We start from the raw sequence: 19,236 nt of genomic DNA on the forward strand, positions 1-19,236 counted from the left end.
AGTTTAAATTATCTCCTAATATTATCTTTAGCAGTAGTTTTGTTAAAATGTAAGTATCAACTTATAGATGGCGCTGTAATCAATTCCCGATTTCACTTTCCCACGGCCTGCTGCAACATGATTTTCTTTCTCAGATAACTTGAGATTACAAAGAAATACATCGTCGACAACTTTCATTACTATTAATTTGTAATTAAAAATAAATTAATTGCGATCATTGCGTTGTATTTCGTCCCACGTGCCTAGTACTGCCGCGATCGTGTTGTTCCAAAAATAGTACATAAGACGGGAACTCTCGCCAAAGATCGGTGGTTTTGCAAGTGAAAACATTTAAAATGCGTGAAATTGTGCATTTGCAGGCTGGCCAGTGCGGCAACCAGATCGGCTCAAAGGCTAGTAAACAAACAACCATTTTATTTATATTTTTTTCGTCTTAAAACTCATAGAATAAGAAATCTATTTGTGTTATTGATACGCTCGGCCTAGTATAGAGTAACAGTTATATTAAGACTGATATTTCCCGTTGATTGAACTCGCGTTTAATTACTTTTTTGCATTCACAATAATTAAATATGCTAATAATGCTAATCGGACCACGAAAAAAAAAACGCATCTACTTTTTTTATTTATGGTTTACTATTTTCTTTTTTTTTATTCGTCATTTAAGATTCTCGTGGCTAAGTAACAACAGCACGGATCGATCTCTAAGGTTAAGCTACGCTTGCCGAGGTTGTTCTGTGGATGGGTGACCAAATTAAACAAATCGAGTTCCTCCATGTTTCGAAAGGCACGTTAAATTGTGGGTCCCAGCAGTAATTTTCAAAGATCTTTGACACTCGTTAACAGTAGTCAGAAGCTTGATGGTCAACCAGTCTTACTTAGTATCGTGTTATAAGTCAGGTAACTGTGTTGTGTAGGTCTGATAGACAGTCGCTGCATGTATAATACTGGTATTCAGCTGCATCCGGTGAGACTGGAAGCCGACTACAACATAGTTGGAAGACAGTAGACTGATATTGTGTTAGTATTTACACATAATGAGTATTGTGTTAATTTTACTTTAGCTAAGGAAAATTATAAATAGAAAATTATTCTATGGGAAAAGGAAACAATATATTATTCATGTCACGACATTTCTCTTTCGCATCGGGTTTCCTTTGATGTTGCGTGTCGGGTTTCTTACTTGTTAAAACATAAATAAAACTAATTTGTCATTTTAAACTGCACGTTTGGCGCAGTGGTTAAAGTGGTCACCTCGCCGCAATAATCGTAGTGCCGCGTGTGGTTCCAATCACACCTGGAACAAATATTTAATTTTGTGTGATGAGCACGAGTATCTGTTTTGAATCTGGTTTTTAATGTATCTATATAAGTATGTATTTACAAGTATATAAGTATGTTTATCAGTTATCTGGTTACAGTACAAGCTCTGCTTAGTTTGTAATCAAATGACCGTGTGTGAGTTGTCCAATGATATTTATTATTTGTTTATTTCAAAAGATATTTACTATGTAACATAATTTTGTTTAATGTCAATCACATTAGTATTTAGTTTTCGAATTAAGAGATTTTTAAGCCCGCAGTTTAGGCGTATTATCTTCGAATTCAAGCAAAATCGAAAAGTTGATTTCCCGGTTAATTAAATAATAATAATATGTCTACCTTTATCAATATGTATTCGACTACATACATAAATAAAATCACACTACTTCCCTTTAGGGGCAGAGACTAAACAACGTCAACCGATCCTTACAAACTTCCCTTGCTTCATTCACATACATACATGTTGTCATACAGGACCGTCGGTTACGAACACCTGACATTTCTACAAGTCATTCACAGTGGTTAATGTCGCCACAACACCGCTACCATTGAATCGTGGGTTCGATTCCCACACGGAACCATTATTTGTCCAATCAACAAATAGTAGTTTCGGGTCTGGTTGTACTTTGTGTCCGTTGTTTGTATGTTTGTAAAAGTCTCCGCGACACAAGAGCAATTCTTAGTGCGGGAGTCGTCCCTATGTTTTAAAACAAAACAAAAGTATGTTTTTTTAGGGCATCCCCTCCCACGGTAACCATTTACTACCTAGTAAAATTATTTATATTGTTTTAGTTCTGGGAGATAATATCAGACGAGCATGGCATCGATCAGACGGGCTACTATCGCGGCGACAGTGATCTGCAGCTCGAGAGGATCCAGGTCTACTACAATGAAGCCGCTGATGGTAAGTCCTTTGTCAAGAATAAAATATCACTATAAGTGATATTATTTATTTACTAGCTGACCCGCGCAACTTCGCTTGCGTTACATAAGCGTTAAAAATTTTCCCCGTTTTTCTAACATTTTTCACTGGTACTCTGCTCCTATTGGTAGTAGCGTGATGATATATAGCCTATAACCTTCCTCGATAAATGGACTATCTAACACTGAAAGAATTTTTCAAATCGGACCAGTAATTCCTGAGATTAGCGCGTTCAAACAAACAAACAAACAAACAATCAATCAAACAAACAAACTCTTCAGCTTTATAATATTATATAGTATAGATTTATTACCGCCTTACATTAACAGTATATTTATACTAAACATGTAAGTTATAGGTACATTTAAATTTAAATTAATTATAGAACATTGTAAGATAACAAACATTAACATTATAATAAAATAATAATAATCTAATTATGACAAGTTAATGGTGATGAAGAAGCCATTTTTCAATAGACTTTAGACCAGGGGTTCCCAACCTTTTCTTAGTCCGGGACCACTTTTATATTATTCTTGTTAGCAGGGACCACTATGTAAGTATATAAAAATAAAGTGTAGCAATCATCCTGAAAATTTTAAATTGAAATAATTCGCGGATCATATTTTGACTTCCACGGACCACTGGTTGGGAACCACAGCAATAGACAGGCGATAATATTAAATTTTCTTACAATTAATTTAGTTATTTAGCAAATATCTTATAGTTATAGTAAACTAGCTGACCCGGCAGACGTTGTTCTGCCATATAAAAAAAAGTATCACTTAGGTGTATGAAAAATAGATGTTGGCCGATTCTCAGATCTACTCAATATGCTCACAAAATTTCATGACAATCGGTCAAGCCGTTTCGGAGGAGTATGGTAACGAAAACTGTGACGCGAGGATTTTATACATTAGATTTAGTTACAAATGTCTTATAGTTATAGTAAATTAACAGTTCCCGTTTAATTTGTGATATAGGTACATGTTTTACAATGCCTTCTATAAGTGTATAATATTCCCAGGTAAACGTTTCGTGCCTCGCGCCGTCCTGGTGGATCTGGAGCCAGGTACCATGGACGCCATCAGGAGCTCCACTTATGGACAACTGTTCAGACCTGACAACTACGTGTTCGGTCAGAGCGGAGCCGGTAAGTCATCTTATACATCTTCTCGTCGTATGGTTAGTGGTCAACCTAGTGTCAAAGTTGTTCAAGCCGCAGCCTTTGACGTGGCTTAACGACTGTTATCTTACAGCAACCGGGATCGGCTTTAATGCCCAGATGCCCAGTTCAAATCCGTCTCATTATATTAGGACGGGGAAAAAGTCTTTCCGCATTATAGTATGTATGAACTTGTAATACCATCTCTTTGACTTCAAGAATCACAAATGAGTACACGGTTCATTTGGTTTCTTTCAGTGAGCTCGTGAGGTACCCAAATATCGAGCTTTTTTTGTGTAGAGAAAAGATTTTTTTACAAGTTCATACATACTATAATGCGGAAAGACTTTTTCCCCGACCTAATATAACATTACCAGCTTATGCTAGCTTCATCCGCGTAGTTCGTGTCTTAGGACACAATTTTCATACAAACTTTCATCCCCTTGGGGGTAGAATTGATCAAAATCCTTTCTTAGCGGATGTCTACGTCATAACATGTACCTGCATGTCAAATGTCAGCTCGATCCGTCCAGTGGATTGTGCTGTGTGATAGATCACTATCCCTGGTTTCGAGTACATTTAACGGTAGTTTATCTATTCAATAGCGTTCTTTTTATATGAGATTTAATAGCTAAACTACCGTTAAATGTAGGTACCTCAGAAATTGGGGGTAAGTCAGACCTTTGAATTATATTATTATGTTTGTTATCAGGTAACAACTGGGCTAAGGGTCACTACACTGAGGGAGCTGAGCTGGTGGAGTCCGTCATGGATGTCGTGAGGAAGGAAGCAGAGCCTTGCGACTGTCTGCAAGGTACGTAATGTTTCAGTCACTCTTAGATGAATAGAAAAGAATGGAAATATATAAATCTGTAGCGGCTCGCTACATACAGCGACATCTACTGGGACCAGCGCGCAACCAACCACCACGCGCAGTGTGACGTCACAAGTCCTGAATCGCGCTATCGAAGTTTGCACTGCAACTGACTATATATACAAGCTCCCGACTACAACAGTCGGGCAGCCTAGGCCCACCAGGCACGATCACCTCGCCTGGTCGGAGGATCCTCCCTTAGTGTTGGGGGAACATGATCACCTCGTTCCTCCACAAATCGGACCAGTAGTTCCTGAGATTAGCGCGTTCAAACAAACAAACAAACTCTTCAGCTTTATAATATTAGTATAGATTACTCCAGTTTTTATGTTGTGTGTTATGTGGTGTTATTATTTAACCGACAAATTCACAAGTTGAATGCTATCTTACATTTGATAACAAGTCATCATAGTGATAGACTATTGTTTTTTGATACTAATAAATTTATTAGTAATTTTTATTTAACTAAAGAAAGAATGTTTCTTTCTTGTAAAAATCGACATATAATTGCTAGTTTGTTAGCATATAATATTAACTTAGTTATAGGCAATATAACACAACCTAGGTTTAAGGACGAAACAGTATTGTCTAGTCGCTTTACTAACAATACTGTGATTAATATTATTGATAATTTAGTTTGTAAGGACACTGTTACGCATAATGTAACAAAGCACAACAATAATTTAAACGCTTAAGCAAGACAACGGATAAACAGACAGGTTTTCTGAACGTAGTACACCAAAATATACAAGGTTTATCCGGCAAAGAATTAGAGATAGAATTATTTTTGAAAAAACATGACACACACGTATTTTGTGTCACCGAACATTGGTTGCTGTCGCACCAATTAATATTTAATAATCAATATTATTCTATAACAAGTGCATTCAGTAGGAAGAAGGCAATACATGGAGGGTCAATGATCTTAGTTAGCAACGACATAAAATGCAAAGAACGTAAGGATATAGTTAGCTTGTCAGTAGAACGCACTGCCGAAGTATCTTGTGTAGAACTCGAGCAGCATGTTATAGTATGCATATACCGTCCACCAATGAGTGACTTCAGTTTGTTTGAAACTATAGTTGAAGATATATTAAAGCGTTTAAGTGTTAGTAACAAGTATGTGGTTGTCTGTGGTGATTTTAATGTTAACATATTGGAGCAGTCCATCACTACCACCAGACTGATTACTCTTTTCAAATCATTTAATCTAAAACATCTTTTTAATAATCCAACTAGAATTACCGAACATTCGGCCACATGCTTGGACAATATGTTTAGCAACTGCGTATGTCTTAGACAGGGTCATAGTCAACGATTTAACGTCAGACCACTGTGGACTGAACGCAGTCTTCTCTAGGAAGAATGTTATCAAATCTAACACGATAACTTTTAGACCTATTACACACAACCGCTTGACATTGTTTAATCATGAGGTAGCCGCCAAGATTTCCAACATTGATATTACTCAGAATGACCCAGACGATCTCTATAAATCTTTGTTTAGCGTTATTGAATCTCAGTTTAATACGATTTTTAAAGAAAAAACGATCGCTAAGGAAAATACAAAACTGAAATTTTGCGATTGGGCGACTGTAGGAATTTACAAAAGTAGAGCTAGGATGTATGAGCTGTATGCCATGAAACAATACAATTTCAATCCAGGTTTTCTTGAATATGTTAGGAATTATTCAAAAATTTTTAAAAAATCTTGTGCTGCTGCTAAGTCTTTGTATTTAAGCAACAAGATTAAAAATTCCAACAACAAAATAAAAACAACTTGGAATATTATTAATAATGAAACAGGACGATCAACACCACCCGATCACAACTTCGAGTTAAATGTTAACAATCGGGTTATTACAGATAGCCTAGGCGTAGCTCAAACATTTAACAATTATTTTTCTGACATACCAGTCATTACGACTAGTTCCTTAAATTCCTCTACCGCTAAAGCAGAATCATTACTTAGGAGCAATGTGAGTCAGTGCAATGTCTCATTTTATTTTAAGTATATAAACCCCTCTGACGTAATCAGAGTATTCAAGTCGCTTAATTCCAAAAATACTGCGGACTTGTGGGGTATTTCTGTCAAGTTACTTGAGAGTATTATCGCTGAAATAGCACCTCATTTAGCTGCAACTTTTAATCGATGTGTAGATGTAGGTGTGTTTCCTAATTTAATGAAGCACAGTAAGATAATTCCCCTGTTTAAAAACGGATGTAAAACTGAGCCCAGTAACTTTAGGCCAATATCCATCTTGCCTGCTATTAGCAAAATATTTGAAAGGGCTATATTAGAGCAACTAGAAAGCCATTTCAGTTTGTATAATTTACTCCACAGCAAACAGTTTGGCTTTACAAAGGGTCGATCTACCATCGATGCAGGGGTCACACTTATTAGGCATATTTTCGATGCTTGGGAGATGTCGCAGGATGCTATTGGGGTATTTTGCGATCTCTCCAAAGCGTTTGATTGTGTTGACCACAATACTCTTTTATATAAACTTAAGTACTATGGAATTGGGGATGTGGCACTTGACTTACTTGCATCCTACTTGTCTGAGAGAGTGCATTATACAGACATAAATGGGTCGAGATCCACTGGATCTGCGGTTAGTCTCGGGGTACCACAGGGCTCTATCCTTGGTCCGTTCCTTTTTCTGGTTTATATTAATGATTTGCCACATCAGGTACAGGATCTGTGTGATATCGTACTATTTGCTGATGATACGTCGCTTATATTTAAAGTAGATCGTAAGAAAACTGATTTTGACGATGTAAATGGTGCTCTTACACAGGTTCTCAATTGGTTTACAGCCAACAATTTGTTGTTAAATTCAAGGAAAACCAAATGCATTAGATTTACCATGCCCAACGCTAGGAATCTAGGTACGAACGTAGTTCTAAATGGTGAGGTATTAGAAATGGTCAATTCCGCAACCTTCCTAGGTATAGATTTAGATAATAAGCTTCAATGGGGCACCCAAATAACAAAGCTCGCGGGCAGGCTCAGCTCCGCAGCCTATGCGATAAGAAAAGTAAGACAGTTTGCTGGTGTAGATGCGGCAAGACTGGTGTACTTTGGTTATTTTCACAGCGTTTTGTCCTACGGTATTCTACTTTGGGGCAGAGCTGCTGATATAGACACAATTTTCGTAATTCAAAAAAGAGCAATTCGCGCTATTTACGGCTTAGGAGCGCGGGACTCTCTGCGGGATGTATTTGGGAAAATAGGCATACTGACGGTGGCATCACAGTATATTTTTGCGAATTTGATGTTCATCAAACAAAACATAAATTCGTTTGCTAAGAATAGTGACATTCATAACATTAATACCAGAAATAAGCACAAATTAGTAGGTCCCTGCAATAGATTGCAAAAAGTACACAACTCATTTGCAGGTCTTGGTGTTCGGTTGTATAACAAACTCCCTAGCAGTGTTATGGATCTTCCCCAACAAAAATTCAAAGTAGTTGTTAAAGATCATCTTATTAAAAGGGGTTATTATAAGGTTGACGATTACTTAATGGATAAGAAAACATGGGATTAGTTAGTTACGCGTTCTTCAGAAATCGAGATTAAATATCTATATATTTATATATACATCTTTGCATTGTATAAACATTAATCAGTCATTTCAACTCTGTAACAGAGAGGTATTGCACGAGTCTCAGTGGTATTCATTTTTCTTTTTTTTCATTGAAATGGTGGGCTCCCATGCCAAGGTTCGTCATGCTCACTAAAATGTCGTTGCTTGCGGCGGCGTCGTGTGCCGGGTCACCCCCTTCCCTCTAATATGTGCGAAGGGGGTGATGGCTGGTCCACGCGTCATACTCGTGAACGGGTGCTGCTTGGGGTGACTGGTCGTCCTGGGTGTGGTGACTGCCATAATTTTTTTTTAAGCAACTACGTTTCACTAACTGTACTTCCTTTACCACAGTATGCTCTTGAAATGCCTCTTATGATTTCATTTATATTATTATGTGGGTAGATGCTCCCATCATGCTTCCAATACTATTTATATCTTGTTTATTAGCACCTTAATATATTGATTTAATTTATGTTATGACCAAAGTGTGTTCGGTAGTGTTGGTAGGTAGCAGCTACTTACATCATCAATGTTTTATACCAGCATAAATATTGTTAAAATCATTTGGCGATTAAAAAGAGTGGCCAGGAGTTTCTTGCCAGCTCTTCTCATTGGCCCTACCTTCCGAACTGGCGGTAAATTCACTCTCTGTATCATTGACTATCATAAGCGTCAGCACTTGACCTAAATGAATAAATGATTTGATTTTGATTTTGATTTTATGCTATTAATGACGATATGATAAATGTGATCATAATGTAACAAAGACTATTTTTCTTCTATTTCACTCCCTCTCTTTCCCACCTACCAGCAACACATAAAGCTATCTCTGTCCCCAGGGTTCCAGCTGACCCATTCTCTCGGAGGTGGCACAGGATCAGGCCTGGGTACCTTACTACTAAGCAAGCTGAGAGAGGAATATCCAGACAGAATTGTTAACACTTTTAGTGTAATGCCGTCACCTAAAGTAAATATTTGAAACTTATTATATTTAAATTATTATTATTATTTACATAAGAATATTTACAAATTACTATTATATGTATATACACAGATATTATACAAACAGATATATATACAGAGCAGTGATAGCCGAGTGGTATAAGTTGACACCTCCCACGCAAGTGGTAGCAGGCTCGAACCCGAGGCAACACACCAATGACTTCCAAGTTATGTGTGTATTAGAAATAATGATCACTTGTTCCAACGGTGAAGGAAAACATCGTGATGACACTGCATGCGCAATATTTGTTCAAAACATTTATTGAAGGTATGTTAAGTCTCCGCACTTAACCAGCGTGGTGGACTCAAGGCCTAACCTCTCCCTCATTACGGGAGGAGAACCTTGCCCAGTGGGACATTAATGGGTTAAATTTATTTATTTATAATACAATCAACTCGGGTAACTTTAAATCATTTGGGTAACATTGACAGTAGAAATATGAACTAGTTTCAATTATTTTTTCATATGAAACTAACACAATTGATAAAAATTCTTCAAACTTACCCAGATTGAGTTACAGCCATATTTTTTGAGCACGAGTATTTGTTCTTAGTCTGGATGTTAATGTATCTATATAAGTATGTAGTTACAAGTATATAAGTATGTTTATCAGTTATCTGGTTACAGTACAAGCTCTGCTTAGTTTGTAATCAGATGACCGTGTGTGAGTTGTTCAATGATATTTATTTTATTTATTTATTTGTCCCCCAGGTGTCAGACACGGTAGTAGAGCCTTACAACGCGACTCTGTCCGTGCACCAGCTCGTGGAGAACACAGACGAGACCTTCTGTATCGACAACGAAGCGCTCTATGATATATGTTTCAGAACTTTGAGGTTATCGTCGCCTACTTATGGCGATTTGAATCATCTTGTTTCGGTGAGTATTTGAGCATGTTGTGGCATGCGGAGGTATGTTGTAGCATGTAATGGCATGTTGTAGCATGCGGAGGTATGTTGTAGCATGTAGTGGCATGTTATAGCATGCGCAGGTATGTTATAGCATGTAGTGGCATGCGAATGTATGTAGTGTAATAATTCATCTGGTTCCTGTGATTATTTGAGCATGTTGTAGCATGCGGAGGTATGTTGTAGCATGTGCGGGTATTTTGTAGCATGTAGTGACATGTTGTGACATGCGAATGTAGTGTATTTAATCATTTTGTTTCTGTGAGTAAGTATTTGAATATGTTGTCACATGTTAAAGCATGTAGTGGCATGTTGAAGCATGTAGTGGTATGTTGTAGCATGTGAAGGCATGCGAAGGTATGTAGTGTATTGAATCATTTTGTTTCGGTAAGTATTTGAGTATGCTGTCACATGTTGAAGCAAATAAAATAAAATGAAAAGCATGTAGTGAAATGTTGAAGCATTTAGTAACATGTAGTGGCATGTGGTGACATGCGGAGGTAAGTCGTGTTCTAGTTAATTTGTTTCGGTGAGTATTTGAGCATATTGTCACATGTTCTGCCTCCGTGGCGCAGTGGTGGTTCGATTCCCACACGGAACACTCATTTGTGCGTGCGATCCACAAATAGTTGTTTCGGGTCTGGTTGTACTTTGTGTCCGTTGTTTGTATGTTCGTAAAAGTCCCCGCGATAATCATTTGTGCGAGATTTATATTTGAAATAATTATGTTTGTATATTATCACTTGTTCCAATGGTGAAGGAGAACATCGTGATGCAACCTTGCATGTTTGAGAGTTGTTTAGAACAGTTCTTGAAGGTATGCAAAGTCTCACTTGGTCAGCGTGGTGGACTCAAGGCCTAACCCCTCCCTCATTACGGGAGGAGACCCTTGCCCAGCAGTGGGACAGTAATGGGTTAAATTTATTTATTAGGCGCCCATAGCCAGTTGCGCTCACCGGTCGGTAAATGATCTGTGGGTTTAACAACCCTTGGCGCGGTTATTCCATAGATGGGTGACCGCATAGTGGAATTTGAACTGAGCGTCTCCGTGCTTCGGAGGGCACGTAAAAAGTCGGTCCCGGCTGTTGTCTACTTAGATAACAGTCGTTAAGCAATGTCAAAGGCCTCTCGGGCGGCTTGAACAACTTTGACACTAGGTTGACCACTAACCGTACGATAAAATAAAACTTTTGTTACAGTTGACAATGTCAGGAGTGACCACATGTCTTCGTTTCCCCGGACAACTGAACGCAGACCTTCGTAAACTAGCTGTCAACATGGTGCCATTCCCGAGGTTACACTTTTTCATGCCAGGTGAATAGTATTATCTAAATAAATATCATTGTACAACTCACACACGGTCATTTGATTACAAACTAAGCAGAGCTTGTACTGTAACCAGATAACTGATAAACATATACCTGTAAATATTAGGTCGGGGAAAAAGTCTTTTCGCATTATAGTATGTATAAACTTGTAATACCATCTCTTTGGCTTCAAGAATCACAAATGAGTGCACGGTTCATTAGGTTTCTTTCAGTGAGCTCGTGAGGTAACCAAATATCGAGCTTTTTTGTGTAGAGAAAAGATTGATTTATTGAAAACACTGTTCTTTTTTGTACTACCCTCTCTAACCCCCGGTTTCTAAATAGACTAAATTGTTTATCTATTCAATTGCGTTTTTTTGTATGAGTTTAAACGCTACTGAATAGATAAACTACCGCTGAATGTACCTCAGAAACCGGGGGTAAATCTTCCTTTAACATATCCCTCCCCTCGCCCTCCCCATTATGACATATATGTAAAGATTACTATATGTTTGCCTCCAGGGTTCGCTCCCCTCACTGCTCGCAACAGTCAGGTGTACCGAGCACTAACAGTGCCAGAGCTGACACAACAAATGTTCAGTCCTATCAACATGATGGCGGCCTGCGACCCGAGACATGGCAGGTTAGTACCAAACACTAATTATAGTTCATTAACTAACCCGCGCAACTTCGCTTGCGTCACATAAGAGAGAATGGTTAATTTCCCCGTTTTTGTAACATTTTTTACTCGTACTCTACTCCTATTGGTAGTAGCGTGATGATATGTAGCCTATAGTCTTCCTCGATAAATGGGCTATCTAACACTGAAAGAATTTTTCAAATCGGACCAGTAGTTCATGAGATTAGCGCGTTCAAACAAACAAACAATCAAACAAACAAACTCTACAGCTTTATAATATTAAGTAGGTATAGATTATTTCGAGACGCTCATAGCCAGTTGCGCTCAGCGGTAAACGATCTGTGGGTTAAGCAGTTGGCGCGGTCAAACTATAGATGGGTGACCGCTTAGTGGTATTTGAATTGAGCGTCTCCGTGCTTCGGAGGGCACGTAGAAAGTCGATCCCGGTTGTTGTCAATTAAGATAACAGTCGTTAAGCCACGTCAAAGGCTGCGGCTTGAACAACTTTGACACTAGGTTGACCACTAACCGTACGATGAGAGAGAGACGTGAAATGAAATCCCAAACCTCGTTTATAGTCAAAACGTCATTATTCTCTTCTTCTAATCCTGCTATTATAAATGCGAAGTAATATGTATTTTTCTTATAGATATTTGACAGTGGCAGCCATTTTCCGCGGCAGAATGTCTATGAAAGAAGTTGATGAACAGATGCTGACTGTACAAGATAAGAACTCAAGGTAAGAACCTCTCTTTCAAACATTTTATTATTAGTAATTGTAACCCATTAATGTTCCACTGCTGGGTCTCCTCCCGTAATGAGGGAGGGGTTAGGCCTTGAGTCCACCACGCTGGCCAAGTGCGGGGACTTTGTACACCTTCAAGAACTGTTCTAAACAACTCTCAGGCATGCAAGGTTGCATCACGATGTTTTCCTTCACCGTTGGAACAAGTGATAATTATTTCTAATACACACATCACTTGTAAGTCATTGGTACAAAATATTTTAAACTAGCTGACCCGCGCAACTTCGCTTGCGTCACATAAGAGAGAATGGGTCATAATTTTTCCGTTTTTGTAAAAAAAATATTGGTACTCTACACCTATTGGTCGTAGCGTGATGATATATAGCCTATGTCCTTTCTCGGGTCTCAAAATATCAAAATATCTCCATACCAAATTTCATGCAAATTGATTCAGCAGTTTAGGCGTGATTGAGTAGCAGACAGACAGACAGACAGACAGACAGACAGAGTTACTTTCGCATTTATAATATTAGTATGCATTTTAATTATTGTTTATTCCAGTTGTGTGTGTGAGTGTGTATTAGAAATAATTATCACATGCTCCAACGGTGAAGGAAAACATCGTGAGGAAACCACGTATGCCTAATAATTCAATTAGTTTCAAACATTTATTGAGGGCATACTAAGTCCCCAACCCGCAGTTAACCAGCGTGGTGGACTCAAGGCCTAACCCCTCCCTCATTACGGGAGGAGACCCTTGCCCAGCAGTGGGACAGTAACTTATATATTACATTTATTCCAGTTACTTCGTAGAATGGATACCTAACAACGTGAAGGTGGCAGTGTGCGACGTGCCGCCGCGAGGTCTCAAGATGGCCGCCACCTTCGTCGGCAACTCCACAGCTATACAAGAGATATTTAAGAGAATATCTGAACAGTTCACTGTCATGTTTAGAAGAAAGGTAAGATTAGAACTATGGTTAATCGTTATATATTAGTTTAGCCTTACTTCCAACTATGTTGTAGTCGGCTTCCAGTCTCACTGGTCCTTTCAAATTAGTAGATTGATTGCTCAAGCCCTCACCCCCTACAAGATCTCTCCGATCCCCCCTCCTTTTCTCTTTCTAATACGCACAGAACCTTTCTTCCAAAACGCTGCAACCAGACCTTCCACCCTTCTGACACGGAGGGACCCTAGAATCCTCTCCTTTTTTAAATGCAGCATCATTCAGACATGCACCCCTCCTTTCCGACATGTCACATCACCGCTCATTCCCCCCCTTCTGAAAACCCCCTCTCCATTTTCCTTCTGACACGCCCTCCTCACTTCTTATATGTCACCCCTCTCTGATGACTCTCGTAAAATACCAGGGTTTTTTATATATATATTTTTTAATAAGACAACTCCCGCACTAAGAATTGCTCTAGTGTCGCGGGGACTTTTACAAACATACAAACAATGGACACAAAGTACAACCAGACTCGAAACAATTATTTGTGGATCGCACAAATAATTGCTCCGTGTGGGAATCGAACCCACGACCTCCAACCTTGGCCTGGCGACCTTAACCTTTAATATTCCTGTATTGACGACGATTTTAATTAATCTTCTTCTCATCGTATGGTTAGTGGTCATTCTAGTGTCAAAGTTGTTCAAGCTCGCAGCCTTTGACGTGGCTTAACGACTGTTATCTTAATTGACATCAACCGGGATCGACTTTTTACGTTCCGAAGCACGGAGACGCCCTGGTCAAATACCACTATCCGGTCACCCATCTATGGAATGACCGCGCTTAGGGTTGCTTAACCCACAGATCGTTTACCGACAGGTGAGCGCAATTGGCTATGGGCGCCTCAAAAAAAAATGTTCATTGTATTAATTATTAAATGTTTTCAGGCGTTCCTCCACTGGTACACAGGCGAAGGTATGGACGAGCTGGAGTTCACGGAGGCAGAGAGCAACATGAACGATCTGGTCTCAGAGTACCAGCAGTATGAGGTAGGATCCTTATTACTACTGCTGTTATAATTGTAGGATCGGCCGACTAAAGAACATATGTCAAAAAATTCGATATTTTTTTTATTAGATCTCTCGACTTCAAATAATTCAATACGCCATTTGACTAAAGCACTTAAGTCACTGAGAAGTAATTCCCAGCATACTAAGTGGTGTACCTTATCAGCCTCGCACGATTTGAAAATTCCAAGACGGAATAAAAAACGTTTTTTATTGTTCCTGTAAAGTTCGACTTTTTGACTTATGTTCTTTAGTCCGCCGACCTTCGATATTAGGTCAGGGAAAAAGTCTTTTCTTGTAATAAAATCTTTGGCTTCAAGAATCACAAATGAGTGCACGGTTCATTAGGTTTCTTTCAGTGAGCTCGTGAGGTACACAAATATCGAGCTTTTTTGTGTAGAGAAAAGATTGTATTAGGTACAAGTTTATACATACTATCATGCGAAAGACTTTTTCCCCGACCTAATTATAAAACTCTTCCGTTACTGACTGACCCCCCCTTTCGTAAGGTACATTTGTTTTCTTTCTTTTAAAAAGGCACTCCCGCACTAAGAACTGTGTCACGGGGACTTTTAACAAACAACGGATACAAAGTACAACCAGACCCCAAACAATTATTTGTACGATCCACAAATAATTGTTTGGGGTTTGGTTGTACTTTGTATCCGTTGTTTGTATGTTTGTAAAAGTCCCCGCGACAGACGGATAATGGGACTACTAATGGATGTTTTAAGAAATCCTTACTAAATTTAACTAATGTGGTGTTAAATTTATTTCTTTCACTGCAGGAAGTAGGTGTCGAGGATGGAGAATTCGACGAGCAAGAGGAAGTCGCCGAGGAGTATCCTGAGGAGGAGTAACCTCCGAAACAACGTAGACGTAGCAGCCCTTAATTCCAGTATACTTCTACCAAAGATAACAATTTCTTCAACAAAATACTTACTTACAAAATAGATTTTATATATTTAAAGAATATTGCACTTAAATGAGTTATATCCGAAGACATCCCATTACATGTGGTGACATGCCAGTCGATGTGCACTTTAATACGTTGAAATCCGAAAACATCCGGAGGCATGCGCTGATATCCCATCACATGCTGATGCATACGATAGCTTACTTGCACGTTTTGATGGACCCACTGGCTTGATGTAAGTACCTATGCACTAATATACAATTACTTTCTAATGCATTCTATAGCATGCTGAAGCATTCAGTGACATGTAATATCATGCCAATGCATCTACAATTACTCAATCTGTCGTATCCACTGGTATAACATATTTTGAAGCATCTACAATAATCTACATAGGTATCTTTTGCTTGTTAATGTACCTATATAAGTATGTATTTACAAGAATATAAGTATGTTTATCAGTTATCTGGTTACAGTACAAGCTCTGCTTAGTTTGTAATCAAATGACCGTGTGTGAGTTGTCCAATATGTTGTAGTCGGCTTCCAGTCTCACCGGATGCAGCTGAATACCAGTATTGTACATGCAGCGACTGTCTATCAGACCTACACAACACAGTTACCTGACTTATAACGCGATACAATGTCACTATATGTGCATGCTAATATCATAACACTATCATATTCTAACGTATCCATTAGCATGTTCACGCATGCCAAAGCATCCCTTAGCATGTTTACACATACACAACTTTTTTGATCAGTAGACAACTTCAAGGACTAATTTTAGTAATTTTTTGATAAATTATTGCAATTTTTTATAAACAAATGTTAAAAAGGACTGATTTAATTAATATAATTTGATTATTTTCTAGTCCTTATCACTGCAACAAATAAAATGTAGAACACTTTTAGTTAATAAGTAAAAATAGCTTTAAGATTTTTGAAATAAATCATTTTTCAGTAGTATTGTAGTTTGCTTATAATGTACAATACACAGGTACACTCTCTATTACATCACTCTCATAGTGCGCTGTGACGAACACGACCAGTGAGAGGTCAGGCGCAGGACCGACGGCGACACGTGCTCTCCGAGGCACGGAGGTCTAAGACTTCAACTTCCTAACTCCGGGCAATCTCTGAAAATTCTTTACAGAAAAACTCAGGAACATATTTTTGGCCCATGCCAGAAATCGAACTACTACCGTCCTATGATGCCGTTATCTACAAAAACAATTTTGTAGATAACGGCATTTTGTTGCGAGATATTCGCGAAAAGGCGCGAGAAAAGAAATATGCAATGCTGTTTCCAGATGCTGCTAAAGACATTTCAAATCGCAGTTTCCAGATAGTTACGAAACAGCATTGCATATTTGTTTTCTCGCGACTTTTTATCGAATATCTCGAAACATTGTTTTTGTAGATAACTGATAACGGTATTATAGTTAGAGGACGGCAGACTAGAGGCATTGTGATCAGCATTCCCATACATTTCCACTCAAACCACGGAGACAGTAAGTCCCTTATTTTATTATTTATTTATTCCAAAATCTCACAGGTAAATTAATAGTTAAGCAAGTAGGTACATAAAATGGGACAGCACAAGGAATTGAATCTAGGATGACCAGGATCTGCGTAGTCTACCCTTTCTTCCAACTATGTTGTAGTCAGCTTCCAGTCTCACCGGATGCAGCTGAATACCAGTATTGTACATGCAGCGACTGTCTATCAGACCTACACAACAGTTTCCTGGGTTATATCACGACACCCTTCGGTAAGACTGGTTGTCAGACTTTCAAGCTTCTTCGAAAATGACAGCCGGTCCCACAATTTAACGTGCCTTCCTAAACACGGAGGAAGTCGATATGTATGAGATGGTCACCCATCCACATAACAACCTCTGCAAGCGTGGCTTAACCTCAGAGATCGATCCGCGCGGCTGTTGTTAATTAAGCCACGAGCCCCATACAAATAAAACTACAAATGTTATATCAATTTCTGTTTAATATTAAACTTAATTTTATTAACAGGTTTATAAGGTACTTGTTTAATAATTTCTTGACCAAATTTATTGTAATTTAAAGCCTCATTTATATTGGAAAGGACCTCTTTTTCTGTGGATGTAAAGTCTATAATATCTACAGGTGATGATTTTAAACTTGGTCCGGCTACAGTATTACTTGAATCAGTCATGCTTGAAGATATATTGACTGATGAAAACACGTCAGTACTACTTGACTCGATATTGATTGATGGAGTACGGACATCAGTTTTATTTAAGTCAGTAATTCCTGATGAAAAATTTACGTCAGTCTTTTTTGAATCAGTATTGATTGATGAAACATTTTTATAAGTGCTATGTAAGGCAGTATTTTTTAATGGATGTCCATCAGTCTTACTAGAACTATTATTTTTATATTTCTTTCTTTTAACTAACTGTGTAACGTCATTTTTACGTTTCAAAACATTCACGTCACCCATATTTATTTTTATAACTTTTTTATCAACGGTATATTCTTTTAGCCTCTCTGCTACCTTATTTTCTAAAGCCAACTTAGAAATAATCGCTTCTTTACCTAAATTCTTCAATCGACTGACAACTTGAGTTCTTCTTAATGCCATTTTTTCTCTTGTATCGTCAACACTCTCCATTTCCGGAGCATAACATATATGTAGATGACCTCCGTAGTAATTTTTGCCGTCTAACATTTTTTTCGCCACTCTTGCCGCTTGTATACTCTCGTATATAGCATGATAAGTCTCTGTGAATTGCTCTGATGGATATTTCGTTAAATTAAATTGTATTATTTTGCCAAATTTCATGAATAAGGTTTTTGTTTCTTGACGTAGATTGAGAGACGGTACTCCAAATACTAGTAAGTGTTTTGATTCGTCATTTATTGTGTATACCTGAAAAAAAATAAAATATATCATTTGACAACTCACACACGGTCATTTGATTACAAACTAAGCAGAGCTTGTACTGTAACCAAATAACTGATAAACATACTTATATACTTCTAAATACATTACATACAAGATAATTATATAATATAAGTCGCAAAGACCTATAACTGAGCTCTAGATAAAGTTTTATAAACAAATTTTCAACTTACTTTCACAGCGGTTAGTTTCCGTCCCTGTCTGTACGGTAAACGAGTTGTACATAAATCCTGTTGCTCATGATGTGGAAGTAACTTGTATTGATCGTTTTCTTCAGTAGACATATTTATAAGCAGTAAATTATTTCAATTCTATCTTCGAGAAAATCTTTGTTTTGATTTTATGAAATATGATTATGTCAAATTGAATCTGACGTTGTTGAAGTTTCACCTAGTGGTTGAACTACATAGGATTTTCTTAGTCGATTGTTGTTATTTAGTAGAGTATTAAAGAATGAAAGTTTAGTAAATAATTAATATAAAAAATATAATTATTCAGGCGGGAACATTTGTAATATCACCAAACTCCAAAGGCTTTGGTCGAGATAGATCACATTGTTTCGCGATTAAAAAAAGTGTACATTTTTTCCTTAGACAACACTTTATTTTAAAATATTTTTTTACTGGCTAACGACAATATAATTATCACTGTGGGTAGCTACGTAAAACGTTAAATCTTGTTGACATTATATATATTGTAGGCTTAACGCATACGGTTTTACTGTGAAAGTGTGAGTGCTCATTCACGTTGACTCGCGGGCGCGGTGGCGGGCGCGGTCGCGAAATATCAAACATATGGCGATGTACCGAAGTGTTCACGTACAAACCGTTCGCGCGGTCTAAGTCGCGGGCGAGCTAGCGGCGTCGCGCGCGGCCCGCGTGGC

General features: G+C 38.1%; 2 protein-coding genes across 2 annotated transcripts; one reads left to right on the forward strand and one right to left on the reverse strand.

Annotated features, from left to right (window-relative positions):
- The first annotated feature begins 107 nt into the window (after positions 1-107).
- Positions 108-16,376, forward strand: LOC142985439 (tubulin beta-4A chain). The gene is made up of 12 exons (XM_076133627.1): positions 108-392; positions 2,116-2,227; positions 3,273-3,398; positions 4,123-4,224; positions 8,717-8,844; positions 9,592-9,759; positions 10,988-11,102; positions 11,618-11,738; positions 12,385-12,474; positions 13,283-13,442; positions 14,378-14,479; positions 15,286-16,376. The coding sequence occupies exons 1-12, from the start codon at positions 336-338 to the stop codon at positions 15,355-15,357; spliced, it is 1,353 nt and encodes a 450-aa protein (XP_075989742.1). The 5' UTR covers positions 108-335; the 3' UTR covers positions 15,358-16,376.
- A 1,004-nt stretch (positions 16,377-17,380) lies between these two features.
- Positions 17,381-18,712, reverse strand: LOC142985441 (uncharacterized). Its single transcript, XM_076133630.1, has 2 exons — positions 18,527-18,712; positions 17,381-18,320 (listed from the first exon to the last, which is right to left on the reverse strand). The coding sequence occupies exons 1-2, from the start codon at positions 18,635-18,637 to the stop codon at positions 17,397-17,399; spliced, it is 1,035 nt and encodes a 344-aa protein (XP_075989745.1). The 5' UTR covers positions 18,638-18,712; the 3' UTR covers positions 17,381-17,396.
- Between the last annotated feature and the right edge of the window lie 524 nt (positions 18,713-19,236).

This window comes from Anticarsia gemmatalis, chromosome 30, assembly GCF_050436995.1.
Source record: "Anticarsia gemmatalis isolate Benzon Research Colony breed Stoneville strain chromosome 30, ilAntGemm2 primary, whole genome shotgun sequence".
NCBI classification, from domain to species: domain Eukaryota; kingdom Metazoa; phylum Arthropoda; class Insecta; order Lepidoptera; family Erebidae; genus Anticarsia; species Anticarsia gemmatalis.